At 41.4% G+C, this 15,825-nt stretch overlaps 1 protein-coding gene across 1 annotated transcript in view; it reads right to left on the reverse strand.

Annotated features, from left to right (window-relative positions):
• pacrg (PARK2 co-regulated) overlaps positions 1 to 15,825 on the reverse strand; it is a 138,473-nt gene that overhangs the window by 62,671 nt on the left and 59,977 nt on the right. Inside the window, exon 3 of the mRNA XM_075447892.1 lies at positions 122 to 293. Coding sequence (XP_075304007.1) covers positions 122 to 293 — 172 coding nt within the window. The remainder of the gene's footprint in view (positions 1 to 121; positions 294 to 15,825) is intronic.

Here is a 15,825-nt window from a genome sequence, read left to right on the forward strand (position 1 = left end):
CAGCTAAGATCCTCTAACTGCAATATCATTTAAAAAAAATGATTTTAGGAAATGACCAGACATTTTAGGAAAAAAAGGAGCAAATCTGGAATTTGCTCCTTTTTGACCTTCTCTGACTTACTCTTAATGGGGATGATGAGCTGGGGAATGACAGGAAGGATCTTGGGACCTCCATGGTCCAACAAGTCATGGATTCCCTGGCGGGCGAAGAACTCATACGGATGAGTAGTCTCACATAAACCATCAAAAAACTGAGGCAGGTAGCGATGATAGTTCAGCGTCTCGATGTCCGCCTGAAGAGAGGAATGCACATTTACAATACAGGTATTATTAGCTGCATCTGGCAGCTACGTCGATTGAGAAAGAGAAAGCGGGTAGAGTCTTTCTATCAAAATTCATGTTTTTTTTTTGGAGGAAATCATTTATTGCCTTCAGTATTCAGTATATTGGCTAAAGATCAGTTCATTATTTGCCCTTTATCTCTGTTTGTCCTTGGCTTTGAACAAAATCTAGAGCTAATGCTTATCTTGCTGCCATTTATAACCGTTACAATAAACACCCACACACACCAACACACAATGGTGCGGGGCAGCTGTTGGGGGGATCATGACACAGCGGCATGTGGCATCTTGTGGGCTGACACGTTAACACCTGTTTACACCATTTACAGGACAGAAAGAAAAGCGCACAAAGCACAAGTCGATGAAGACATTTGTCTGCCTTCGGGCCCCAGGAACACTTTGATGTTGTTCAGCTGAGGGTGAGGATGCTGTGTGACACATTATAGTCAAGTCTTTCATGTGTGAGAAACCATCAGAGGAAAAGCCACTAAGGCACACTGGGCAAGCTGTCCTTGAGCCACCTAGTGCTCTGGAAATTATAATAAATTTCACATGGCTCATGTAGTATTTGTATACAAGATCCAGTTACTGTGTATTTATATCAGGGGTGTCAGCTGTTGCAATACATCCAAATGTCGCTATTGTTGATCCAGAGGTCATAGGTCGAAGGGGCGGCTCTTTTTCTCACTGTAATGAAAAGAAGCCGCCAGTCGTGCTTGAGGACCAGTGGATGGCTTGAAGCCACGAAGAGACTCTTGTTGACACGTGGAGTCACATGTTCACATATATATCTATGACTACACTATTTACAAACATATAGAAGCTTGCTGCCGGGTCACGCTGCTCTGTGCTTAAATGTCACAGAAGCAGTGGCACTGCGGGCTTTCAAGTTCTTAGCTCTCGCTGGTCAGAGCCGAGACTTCAAAGCAGAGCTAGCCCCCCTCGACACCACCCCCACCTCCTCCTCGGCACTCCTGCTGCCAATCCTGCCTGAAACACGTCTAACCCCCCCTCGGGTAAACGCGGACATGGAAGAGGAGAGACTAAAGATGGAGAGAGAGAAGGAAAGAAGGGGAGATAGCGAGATGGCAACAGAGACAGAGAGCCTCCCACTGTTAGCGCAGAGAGACAAGTCTGATTGCTTTGAGGCAATTTGCTGGCCAACCTTGACCTTTCTCCACGATTGGTCAAGATCATCATTGTGAGTCAGACCGACTGGAAAGGAGAACAAAAGCAAACACGAGCCGAGAGAGATGGAGCTGAGGGAAAATGAAGGGGTGGAGAGGGTGAGGATAAAGGCGAGAGGGCACTGCATTGCTGGCGAGCCAGTAGCAGTCAGATGCATACAGGGAAACATCATGCCATCAGCTGCTTTTTGGGATCTGGCTTCGGAAACAAAAAATGCACTTTTCCTGAGCACTTTTAAACTAGAAATTGTGCTCAGTGTTACAATCATGCACAACTGCAGGTATTTTGCGATACATGAAGAGAATATCACTGGTTAGATGTGTCTACATAAGACATAACATTGATCTGTCAGAAGAATTAAAAGATATTTAAGTTACAAATCAGAAATTGTTGCTCTGAGTCTTTCTGAGCACAGCTTGTGTGTATTGCTGTGCTTGTTGGAATTGTTGCAACCTCTGAATTGCAAGCACACATTTCTGTATATCCCGATAAATAAATGCAAATTAACAAATGTTGTATGCCCAGAATATTTTTAATAAATATGCAAAGTTATTACACAGGGTTTTCAAACGGTGAAGTAAAATTGACAAATGCTCAAAAAGGATTATTGGCAAGCCCCAGTAATATTTGGTAAAAAAAAAACATGTTTCTATGAATGTTTCTTAAACACCTCGAAGCTTTTTGCACCTGTCTGCAGGTAGATCTATCACTCTTTCACTGCTGTGTGTTGAAGCTCTCTTCAGTATGAAGGAGTCCTTATCGGAATGACATATTTCAAAAAGTTTTTAGGCGAAGGCTCACTGAAGTCCCGTTTAAACACTCTTTCTTTCAAGATGTATCCTTCAGGTCAGTTTAGTCCTGATAAAAGACCTCAGACTTTGTTTTCTGACGTTAAGTAACACATTGTGACAAAAAAAATCTACCATGTTTAACTCAAGGTGAGATGCTCTTTTTCTTTTCAATCTGATTCTAAGAGCTCTACATCAATGGGTTTCCTATGTCCAATAAAGATGCTTTGGTTGCTTATCCGTGAGAAGTCTTCTTTGGTCCCTTTTTTCAATAATTTTGTCCTGCTTGGCCGTTGATCACTGTTTGGTTCAGTGTGCAGTATATGGTACGGGTTCAAACTGCCACTGTAGATTGCTCTGAGTCAACCTGAAACATCCTAGAAACCCCTACACAGCTTCACGGCAGTTTTGGTGAGCGCACTGTAGACAGTTTTACAGTCAGCCTGTTTCTATGAAGTCAATCAATCATTGGTTAATTCAGTCTTCTTTGCTCTTTTATTGCTGGTACTTTATCATATCTTACATTTATCTCATGTCTCGTATCGTGAACCTGAAAGGTTTTGAATATAATTATTTGGTAGCATTAATGTGCTGTTGTTGTGAAAATGACTCTAAATTGTAATGTTCAATATTACATCAAAACAAGTGCTTGGGGACTGACAGAAGATCCCTGTTAGCAATGACAATCAGGGGACAATCAGCAAACTCTTCCAGACGCTCACACTCTCATACAGAACACACACGCATGCATTCCCAGAGAATCTTAAACAGCAGCTGTGCTGAGCTGTAACTCTTGCATCCGTTATTGATTGTCCGCCCAGGTTTGTTTGTCTTTGGGTGCCTGTGGGAATCCCCCTGGAGTCCAGGGAGTCAATGAGACTGTAGCAGAGAAAGACTATCAGCCTAGTAGCAGCAATTAGCCCTGGGACTCGGGCCGACATGTCTCCTCTGGTCAGCGCTACAACCGCAGACGCACAGCAACAGTAGCACACCAGGCTGGGAGCGAATGTGCTCATTAAACAACTGAATCAGAGGCCCAGACAGGCACAGGAGTCCAAGAGGAACAAAAACAGCATGTTGCCACGTTAAATATATAATACCTGGATTTGACTTTGTGTGGGCTGTGGGAATGTATTTGTAGGTGGATGAATATGTATCTGGTAAAACATAAACATAAGGTTCCATATTTAACCTGTGTGCACAAATAAAATATTGGGCTATTTTGCCAGGGTGAGTCATTCATCTTGAAAATGGTTAAGATACACTGAGGCTATAAAGCAGGATAAGATGCAGTGTCAGAGTGACAGGGAGAATAAAAGAGAAGCGGGTGTTTGCATGTATGTGTGTATATATATATATATCTATATAGATATAATGATTTTCTTTTTTTTTAAAGTTTGCTCACAAGGTAAATGCTTTGGGCTACATCAAATGTAATTTGCAGCAACAAGCTGACCTTTCCAGTGATATAAAAAAATAAACTTGACTGCTGGCTTGTAGGTCAACGTGGCTCGCAGAGTGACATCATAGGCCTGGCCGGGTTTGCTATGCTTTGGGATGTCAGTTGGTAAAGAAAAACTCGGACTACTCTTCCAAAAGAGAGGCTGCCTTTTCCCCTCAGTTCCCACATTCTGATCTAACTACATGGGCGATTAAGTTGTGTGCAGAGGTCAGCTCTCGTTTACCACCCTGCAGTCACTGAGCCACTTTTTGAGATTCAACTATCGGATCAAACCCCTCGCTGAGTAATGAGAACCCAATCACTGCTCAGGTTGCCAAGCGTTGATAATTAAATGTTATCTGATTAATTCAACCAATACGCTTACTCCCCAGTAAACTCAAATCAGCAATTCATACAATACAGGATGGCAGGGTAAAAACACGAAATCCCCCCACACCAAAAAGTGCAAAAAGTCTTGAGAAAAAAACCCAAAATGACAGATTCTCTTTGATTTTGATCCATGGACTCTCCTGTTGACCAAATGTGGTTCCCATGGGAGGTAGGATAAATATATTTTTTGTATAGCTGCATATTCAGTCTCAGTCACAACAAGCTACAACTTCTGTTTCACTGGACCTTTAAAGTGAAACAGATGGCAGGTATTGTTATTTCATTTTGTTGCCTCATTGAAAACCTGTCTCATAGATCAGGCTAAAAACAAGCTGCTTGGCAGCTGTTTGACAATGGCGCTATTTTAATTGATAATGCCATCATGGTTTGACCTGTATTCCACTTTTTGTTAACTTAAGTGGAGGTTTCTGCGTTTAGATGAGCCGGCATATAAGCTGCTGTCAATTATTTAAAGCTTGGAGAGGAGAGTAGGATTACTATTGGTGCCACTTACACTATGAGTCAATAATTACACAGCCATTATGGCCCAACTAACATCCATTTGATCTGCCGAAAATGTATTATAAATAACCAGCAAAGAATGCATAAATGAAAAAATGTAAACACTGTGGCATCCATCTGAAAGGTATGTGCCTGGAGACTGAGATCTTATAATAAAGGACTACAAGTTATAGATCCAGTGTGATCAGAGTAAATCTGCCTTCAACTAAACTGCTGCTCTGAGATGAGATGAAAAGTCAATCTATCTTCAGTTCTTGTTTTGACACAACATAATAAATTGGTCCAAGTACATGTAGGACATGGTGGCATTATTGTTTGTTACAGTTTATGTCAAATTCCAAAACTCAGCAGTAGTTGTGAAATGTTACAGACACAACAGATATGTCACAATCTGGAGCCACATCGTGCTGAAATCATGGCAAAACAAGGTGATGCTTCAAGAAAAGAAATCAAGCACGGACTTCTGTGTATGTGAGCGTTGGCAATGACTACAACTTGTAAAATTATTTGAACTCGATAAGTAAATGCTCTGTGTTCTAAGTTGATGAACAGTTTTTAAAATAGCTAAGGTTGATGGTAGTGACCATTTCCGATTTATAATGTTGCACTTAAAGGTAGGGTAGGAGATCCTGGATTTTGAGTCCAGCGAAGCTGCATTTTGAAAATACACAGGTCAAAAGTCCCAACCCTTTTCTTCACTTTCCCCCGAAGGCACGCCTCTAGAGTACATGAACGCGCACGAGCACGAAGGTGCACAAGCGCTGTTCTGACAGCAAGCATCGATCGTTGCCGTATTTAGTATTTAATATATGCTAACTATACGTTTAATAATGCTAGGTGCTTGCCAAGCTGGCTCTAGTTTAGCTTCCTGCCAAGCTTCTGGACGCGTAATTCGTTCACGGAGCAGGGTACGCGCACAGGGGGAAGGAAGGGGAGGGAGGAGCAGATTGCAGTTTGATAGACAGCATCAGAATCCAATCATTGTTAACGGTCCGTTCAGTATGATTGGATAGTGTTTTTCCTAGATTGTACGTTCTGGAGGCCACTAAAACTTTTCATATTTGTGTCAAAACTTTTAATTAATTGGTTGCAATGGGGGTGTGAAGAGTATTACAAGCAATATGTAAAAAAATGTTCCGGAAAAAGAACCCCTACCCCGCCTTTAACTTGAGACAAGCTCGAACACCGTAGAACTTTACCTCCAGCAGCATTTCTGTTGCATTAAAAGGACAAAATGACGGGGTAAGTAAGTCATGTCACAACTCTCGCTGTCAAATATTTTCGTAACCAGAAGCGCAATAATCTGATGCTGTACTGTATCTCTGTGCTCGTGGCGTTTTCCATTCGCTGACACCAAAAGAAGAATCTTTTCCTTAATCGTCACCGTCACCTAGCATATTATTACAGCCTTTTTAAAGACAGCTCATGCATGGTGTATCAAACAGGGTTAACAAATCATATATAACATAACATAACATAACATAACTGTTGACTCTATACAAACACTCTTTGTACATACGAGAAAAATTAAAAGAAACACATAGAAGACAGAAGGATGAACATAGGGGGCTTAGATCTCAGTGCCATATAAATTGTGTACAAATGGAGGAAATTCAAGGCCATTGTTATCCTCCTCATGAGTGGTTCACTAAAAAAGAACACTTCAAGATGAAGGAGTGTAATAGTGCGTGAGGTCATTAAGGGACCACTGCATGGCAGAGCTACAAGGAGAAAGCTGCTCTCTAAAACCAAAATTGCTGACAGTCTGCACTTTGCTAAAGATCATGGACAGAACAGGACAGAAGCCTGTTGCAAAAATGGGTTTTGGATGGATGAGACCAGGATTACATAAAGTAAGAGGCATTATATATGGAAGGAAGGAAACCACTGCGTTCAAGCATAGGAACATTATCACATCTGCAAACATGGCGGTGATAGCCTTAAAGTTTGGGCCTTAATTGCAGCACCTCTGCCATGAAGATGTGCTCATCTACCAGAGAACTGTTAAAGAAGAATAAAGTTAATGTTGTGGAATAACCAAGTCAAAGTTCTGAACTGCATCAAATGCAGTACAAATGCTTCAGAAGGACCTGAGTATAACAGATCATGTGATAAAATCCATCCCAAAACTGTTTGCTGTTCTGAACAGAGACATTTATATATTTATATATATATATATATATATGTAGATGATGCGCTCCATGAAATGAGTCAATAAGTAATGAGTCAAATCCTCGTTAAAATGGCATCGACTTTAAGGATAGCAGTATCCCACTTATCAATCCTTCATATGTTCGCCCCACCATAAAATCCATATTTTGGATAGCTAAACTGTTTATGAGACGAGGCTCTAATTTCATTCTGTGCAGATTTTTACAAAAAATGACAAAAGCTACCCACCTGCAGTTTATCGCTATTCATAAAGAATCTCTGGACTTTTCTCCCGCATTCAGGACACATGTGATGTGAGCAAATTAAGTCTTAGAATGCGTTATTCTTGATCGGCCAAGACTTTGTCATCCACAAAAATGAAAGAAAAAACAAAAAGCGCCTCCGATTTAAGATGAAAATTGTTCATTTACGTAGATTCTGAACCTCTAAGATAGAGACACAAATTTCCTTTTGAAAACAAAACTCTGCACACTGCACACAAGACATACTAATAACTTATTCATACTAATCCAACCTTGTACCCAACTGTGCCACAGGTGCACAGCACACCTGTGGGCACAATGTTTCCAAAAATCTGTCACCATGCTGGGCGCACTCTCTGTGAATACAAAATGGAAAAATTGAGAGAAAAAAGTCAAATTGAGCTGAATATTTTGACTTTCTTGGAGGTCACATAAGAGGAGAAAGACTGAAATAGGCAAACGATAAGTATGGGGAAGAGGAGTAAGTCAGTCTTGCTATCTCCCCTGACAGCTGTTTCCATCCAACAAGCATGCCAGTATGCTCAATTCAAAGCACTAGTAGCAAAGAGCATGGTGTCAATTGAAATGATACCTAACACATGCAAGATGAAACAATTTTGCTGCTTCAAAGATAGTTCAAAACAGGACACAGAGAGTTTTGAATTTTATGTGAGCCTGCTCTCACACATGCATGAAAACATTCACAAACACATACACGCTGAGATGAAAAGAAGTTTATTTAGCTACACGGCCATGCCAGCAGTCTCAAATGTTGTGCTGAGGATTAAAAGCAGGAGCGTCTTATAAGCATGACTAACATTGGATGGAATAATTGAAAGAGTGACCCTGTCGACAGTGTTTCTATTGAAACTGGGCTTGTTTTTTGCTTTAATAATGCTTTTAAAGATGATGAAAAATACAGATGGAAGTTGCAAATGGCACGTTGTGGGGCTTTTTCTTTTGGCCAATAAAGTCTTTATCAAACGGAACAAAAGTCAAGACGTCACATGAATATTTTAACAACAAACTCAAAGTTCCAACTATGCTGGGGACTTTTTCTTTTCTTTCTAGATACACGTTCCCTATTTGCCCGAACTGACAGCGTCAAATCATTCCGTTTGCGTTTCTGCATTTTCTTGTTTACACGAGGAACAAAGAATAAATGCGCTTTTTCCACTCCCACTGACAATCCATCACAAATATGCTACTATAAACAAGAAAGAAAGTCAAACCAATTAATTTTCCGTGCATGTTCCAAGCTCGCCAGTGGAAAGTTGGTAGAATGTGACTTTCTTTGTTTACATTCTTCAAATAGCTCACACAGTTCTTGTTGTACTCAACAAACACTGCGGCCTCTGCAAGCCAGACTACAGCACTCCCTGTATGGCTGCAGTGATTGGAATGAAAGTAAATAACGAGTGATCACGGGCTGATGAAGGACGAGGGGGATGGAGGGATCTAATGTTTGAAAAGAATGAAATGGGTGCGGAAGAGACTCTTTGGAAGCTGTTCCAGTTTTAAAGGTGAGATAGCTAAATAAAGCTCAGATTAGGACCCTGCTCGCTATGAATGTGTGTGTGTCGGGGTGTGTGTGTGTGCTCCAGCACGGGACCCTCTGCCACTGTGATGGAAGTAGGGCAGAACAGTGGAAAGAAGCGGGAGGAGGGAAACAGGAGTCAATGAACGTGAGAACATAACAGGAATTGGAAAAAAAGAGTTGCCTGCCTCAGTGTGCATGAATTGGCTTATGTGTAATTACTGTAACATATAGGTGCGGGTAATTTTAAATGACCAGCGATTGAGATATAACTTTTAAAGCAGGGTTCGTCAGCTAGCAGTGTGATCGCGTCTGTCTCTTCTGTAATCAGAAGCCATGGCGTCTGCTCTTAGCTTCCAGTGATTACAGCTCAGCAGCTGAGCTTGACAACATACAGACAGAGTGTAATCAACTCAGAGAGAGGGAGGTATAATCAGCATTTCCCCTCCAATCAGCCCCAAAATCACTGCCTCTAATCTGCAGCCAGCCATTGATGGGTTTGATTGATAGGATGGATTTGTTATCTGGCTGTGGGGGTCTGCAGGGAGCATAACAACAAGCAGGAGCAAGAGACACAGTCAGCTTATCAGCTATCGCTACATTTGTTACCGCTCCCCTTGTTGAGCAAGCGGAGCTTTTCCTCACAGGCTAAAACTGCAGCTTTCGTCTCATTTATCATACAGAAGAATTAAATGTGGACACTTCAAAGTACTTTCACACACAAGGGTCCCCGGGGGCATGTGTTTTTCTCCCTGTTCAAAATGGAAAGGTCCTATCCATCACTGGTTGTTTGGGACGGAAACAGAAACCACTGTGAGTATTTCTGTATATGTGCATGAGTGCTGGAGTTTGCAACAGCCCGTGTGATATCACTGCTTTAATGACCTGCATATGTGTGAATGTGTCTGTGATTTGTACATGTCAGATGCACAGGGAGGATAAGTGGACAGAATAATGCTGTTTCAGCAAGGGAAAATCGTGACTGTGGCATCAACTGCCTGCAGTTTTGATAAATCTCGCTCCTCTGCCTCAAACTACGAAGAAAAATCCTCACAAATGTTCACACAAATATGCTCATTTTCAATGAACATGTGATGAACGAGCTGCACTGATTTTGTACATGAAGCTCAAACAATGGAGACCAAGACAAATGTCTGGCCTGTTTAAGATAACAAGGCAGCTTTAACAAGGATGCGTGCCATTCTTTGTGTGCACTTGAATAAATGGGGTCTACAAAATCAAGAAAACCAAGCCAAGTTGAAATTCTAACTTGATTAGAAAATAATCAACAGACTGTTCGTGTGTATGCAGCCATGTTTCTGTGTTTTTTAGGCAATGAATTGAGTACAGATTGAATTAATATAACCCCTTAAAACCTGATGCAGCGTGTACATATCTGGAAGGCACCTTGATGCTTGGGTTAAAACATTTTTGGCAGCACGTTGGATTGACACCATTTCCACCCACCAACTCCTCTTAAAATAGAAGTCTCACTTCTACCACAAACTTCAACAAATCAGCAGAGAAGCAATAGGAAAAGTGGTTGCAGATTCCTATGCAACTCATACCAAGTATTGTGACTAAAAGCAATCTAATTTGACAGAGTATTGGGCCATCTTTATGGACCTTGAGATGATATTGTTTTACCAACTGCTATTTGAAGGATCAATAAATAACTTTTGACAACTTGGCAAACTCCATCTGCTCAGAATTTCTTGAATATGAACTAAATGCGACTTGGAGGTGACTTTGCTTTTATAACAAACTATATCTCTTTCATCAGGTGACGCCTGCCTGAATCAGAGATGCAAGTTCTGCTCAGGTACCTTGATCAACCAGAATTTCTGTGACAAACACCAGTGGGTGACAGCTCCATTACTATCTAAAAATAAATACCAAAGACAGCATTTCAGGGTTTTAAATTCAACAAGCAAACTTCACCCATAGCGCCCGTAATGTTCACCCTGAGCTGCAGAGCAGCAGAGAGCCTCAGCAGCAGCAGACGCCGTTGTCGGTGTGCGTTTAGGACCATGCTGCAGCAGCATCTGAAGACCCTGTCCAGCTCCTAATGGGATGTTCTTGTTGCTGCCAGTGGATAACTCTCATCCTGTGTTCTGGACCACAGATCAAAGAGGGCCTGGCATCCACAGAGCTGCCAAGGCTGCATGCATGGAGACGGAATCAGAAAACAGAGTGGCAAGGGTAAGTAAAGGGTAAAACAAACAAAAAAAGACGCGAAGCGAGCAAACTGTTAAAAAAAAAAGAAACGAATGAAAGCAACAAAGATGGAATAGATGACGTAAAGAGGGGAAAAGGAGCCAGCTGAATGTTGTGTCACTCTGTTCACTCTAAAAGGCAGATAATAGGCTTTTCCTCCCCTTTTGCCTCTATTCGGGTAAAGAGAAAGCAAGGTGAAAGAAAACAGATGAAAATGATCTGTTGTGTAAACATTCCAAAGGGACTGCTGTGTTTTTTAAACCTAATCCAGGAGAACTGGGAAATCGACTGTGAGCAATGTCACAACTCTGGGATGAACAGGATGGTGTCACCGAGAACTAACACTTGTTTAGCAGGATGCAAAGTAACAAAAGGTGAAACAGAGAATTGAGGCCTCATTACATCAGAAGTTGGCCTGACTTGTACCATGAGAGCACGTGGTAACTCTTTCTGTTAAGGGTCAGTAGTGATGTCAGGGAAAAGCTCTCTGTCAGGTGGTGTGGAAGCAGTGTTTTGAACAATGAGAGGCAGCCAGCTGCCTGGTCCACAGATACAAAGATGTTTGGTGTGATGAATATCAAGAGCCATAAAAAATATGATGCTAGGTGGCCAGAACAATAGAATAAAGCTTTACGGGCAGGGAAAACCTCACAAAGAGCCTCCGTCATCTACCTTCAGGGAGACAGATCTTCTCTCCAGCACTGATGAAAGTATCTTCAGTACCAGGGTTCAAAACTTCCACTCGAAAAATTTTTGACAGAAAATCTGAATCTAAGCTGACTAAGTTGAGTTGACTAATGTGCTCTGCACACAGAGCCTTACAAGTGGGATGAAAGACAGCTTTTTAAATGTCAGAGAGTTTGTAGAGATGTATGCTCCTGAGCACAGAAACATAGCTGCTTCCACTACTACTGCTACTGCTGGAAGATTCATGTTTTGGTATAGCAGTGCTATGATCTTGTGGAATCACAGCATTTCCGTACACTCTTCCAGACTCAACATTAACAACATGCAGGAATGAAAGGTTGAGAGCTTCTAAAAGGCATTTAAAAATACTGCTAAACAACAAAACGATTAATAAACTTTAATCCCAGTTTCTGTCATATCAACATTTAAGGAAAGGGGTTTATTTATACATAATTTTTACCAGACTGCATTTTGTTCAACCCATTGTCTTGCAATTGATGTGGAGGAACTCACAGACGTGTGTCCAGAAAGGCAGGAGAGTCAATCCACAATTAAAATCTCCACGGCTTCCTGAATTTTCAATCAATATTCAATAGATTTGATTTGTTATACGCCAAACATATATTCATAACACATGATGTGATACGTGCTTAAATTATGCCATTAGGAAGCAAAACGGAAGCCAGATTTCACAGTGTCATGGACTGATTCTGTTGTGCACTTTATCCCCCTCCTCCTTCCAAACACAATCAACCACATAACACAGTGTCTAAACAAGAGCAGTTCAAACAGCAGCCTGCAAGTTTAAGGCAAATCTTTGAAAGATTTCTGGGATTATATTCAGATCTGGATCTTCTGTGATGAGTCACAGAAGAACGTGTCGTAAAAGGGAAGAATTCTATCCAAACGGGGCTGAACAACAAGGATTTGGTGCCATCAACCATCAGGTTAGCCGGCAAAACAGTTTAAGATTAAGATCGTTTGAGTTAACGATCTCAATCTTTACTAACTTAAAGGTTTGAACTAATCCTGAGCAAAACTGAAGTGGAACACCAGTTGGAGATGTCTTAATGCAAAGTACTGCTGCACTACTCAAAAAGAATAAAACAAAAAAACTACTAAATACATTCCACACATGCCTTCCTCTGTTTTTTGATTTTTTTTATTTATTCCAGAGGCAAGAGACAAGCCCCTTCTATCCTAACAGAAAGACAGGCATGCACTCACACTAATGAACACTAATGAAGTGAGTTGAGATTGATTATTTTTATTAGACAACAAAATGGATGCATAAATTCGATATCATAAAACCACCAACTTAAGGAATGTGGACATACATCAGGAAAAACAACTGCAGTGTGTGTTTGGTGGCACTACAATGGATGGAGTGCACATATGAAAAAATATGCAATTTCGAGAACTAAAGCCTTTTATCCCATTTAACATTGTTTGGCTGACTGTAATAAAGATAGTTGGAGCCCAAAGATGGTGTACAGGGAGTACACTTGTTCAGACTCAACCCCCAACCCCCAATCCCCCACCCCTCCCCACACACGCATGCATGCACACACACACATTCACAAATGCATTTCTTGTTTTGAAAGAGGAGGAGGATTGAGAATGAGGGGAACAGAAACAGTGCAGTGAAGCAGATGTAATAACAAAAGGCAATACAAGCTCTGTGTCCCCAAGTCTCTCTGACCCACATGGAGGAAGTAAGTCAGAGCTTATCAGGGTGCCACAGAATGAGAAAATCTTCCAATAGAGGTGGCAAGTGCGCCCTGCTCCTTTCAGATGTGACACGTAGGGAAGATGACGTGTGATGGTGGCTGGGAGGCGGTGGGAGCGGAGGGCACGGCAAATGAAGAAACAGTCCCTCCATTTATCTCTACAGAGAATGCAAAGTTGACGTCATGCATTGGTTTGCTCAGACGCCATGTTGTATGTGCTCTGAGGCCGTCTAGTCTGCTCAGACCCTGAAATCCTACTTAAGGGTCGCGTTTTTACACTCCAAGTCTAAAAATCCCATCTCAGTCTGTTTGTGCTCTTCCTAACCTAACGCTTAAAACATCTGCCCCCTGCAATCTACAAAAACACACTCCTAATGAGTTTCAGGATTCAAACACATCTTTATTATCAGTCTGGCGACCTATAGAGCCCCCTGCATTTAAATCAATAAACAGAAGCACTGTTAAATGTATTCAGAAATAATAAAGTTAATTTACCTGAACAAATTTAATGATGTCGAATAAAGTAATTTTGTTGACACAACAATAAAATGGACAAAGAACACGGGTCAGATTTTGTGTGGGGATAAGATTCTACCACGATACTGGCTGATTCATTTGCAGATCTTGTATTGAGCGGCACAATTCAATTACCACCGGAAAGGTCCATCTTCTCGCTCCTTTTTTTGCTCTTACTCTTCCCTTCTACATTAGATTTGTCCACTTTGAGTCAAACATGACAAAAACTAACCAGTCAATAAACAGCAGTGGGCAGAGGTAACAGGAGAGCAATCCTAACAAGACGGGGCTCTCCTCCCAGCATGCATCCTTACCTGTGATGTATTTTCCATTTCAATTCTCTTTCAGCGGGCAGCCTTTGGTGTGGCTGGTTTACTCCAAGAGGGGTGACTTTTGTCAGATGACCAATGCAATACTAGTCCAACTGGCACCTCATATTGCCAACCCACACAAAGAATAGACCACTGGGTACAGAGTCGTCGCTTGTTCTGACTGTTCAATATAATGCAGAAAAATCTGGAAAAAAAGAGAAGCCGTCAATTTGTCCTGTGGACAAGAAAAGAGCTACAGTACTGTGCTGTAGTTCTGCTTTTGTTTGCTGCCTCTGCGTGTTGTTTTATTGCTGTTTTTTGTGTAAAAGTTGTGTGGATGCTTTGCAGTTTTGTAGGTTTTTTACTTTCTGCCTGTTTTTTGGGGTGCTGGGGGGAGTGGGTGGTTACCAAGGGAAAGATTTGACAGGAGATGTCAGATGAGAAAGTGAACAGTTATGAGATGAAGATGGGTATGCTTCCGACAGGGAAGTTGCACAAACAGTTGATGCAACCTGCTCGGTCTGAGTGATGCCTGCTGCTGCAGATCTACCCACACATGACGCAGAAATGCATTTTCTTTCGTAGATGACTGACAGTAAAGCCATGCTTTCACATGCACTTGCACATATGCAACAGGTAGTGTCAAAGAAGGCTAAATATGCCCAATACAGCTGAACCTAAAACATACATTAACAATTGAGAGCAGACACAAAACAAGAGTGCATTTTGCCTCCAGGATGTAGTTCGCATTAACTCTGCTGATTCACCGGAGGTAATCACCAATGTGGCTCTGGAGAAATCACAAGACTGAGGAAAGCGGGGAAAGTCTCTTAAACAGAAAGAATGAGGATGCATGGAAGGGCTTTGAATGAAATATGGCTTATATTATTTCTTTCTGCTTTCCAGACAGGGCCGTCTGTCATGGTCGGGAAGGGGGCAGAGAAAGTGGGCTAAGTGGCCAGTCCATTTCTTGTGCCTTTCCAAGTGGCTGAATAGATATTAGGATTTTACAGGCTATTACACATGATAATTGCACAGCATATTGAATTTTAGGCAATTTTCTCACACCGTCTCCTTCTTTCTTAATCCATCTTTTTCTTATAAATAAACATTTTACAGTATGCAAAATATCCGTCATATGCATTGTTGCATGTTTATGACAAACAATCATCGTCTGCAGTGTTCATGTAAATTCAATAACAGTAATCTGAGAATTGCACGGTTTAGAAACAGCTTTAGCGCTTCAGATATTCATCTAAGCCAATTAAAGGAGGGGCGGTTTGGGGATGGAGCATAATCCTTGCTTGACTGTTTGAGTGCATATTGAAGAGCAATGTCAAGACGCTGTCCAGCCTAAAAGAGCCGCATTGCTTCTTTGCAGTTTATCAACCCCAGAGTTTCCAAATTAAGATCTAAGCAGCCTCTGCAATAGACTTATAACACACTGCAGAAAAAGAAATTCATTTTATAATATAATTAATTCAATGAATTTACATTATTCCTTTGAACAAGCACCATGAAGCACCAACCAAACAGAGGAGGAAGCACTGATGCCAGCTGTGTTTCCATCCAGGGGTCATGCAAATCTAAAGCACATGTTTGAGATGTCACTGAATAAAACATGAGCATCGGTCATAATTCTAATACCTGCTTTGAAAAGTACAAAAAATGTTAAACACTACTAGCCTGGCTGACGCGTCCACAATCTCGATGAGATGGTGGTCTGGGAACTAGGTGTGCATT

The sequence above is a fragment of the Odontesthes bonariensis genome, chromosome 17, assembly GCF_027942865.1.
Source record: "Odontesthes bonariensis isolate fOdoBon6 chromosome 17, fOdoBon6.hap1, whole genome shotgun sequence".
Classification (NCBI taxonomy): domain Eukaryota; kingdom Metazoa; phylum Chordata; class Actinopteri; order Atheriniformes; family Atherinopsidae; genus Odontesthes; species Odontesthes bonariensis.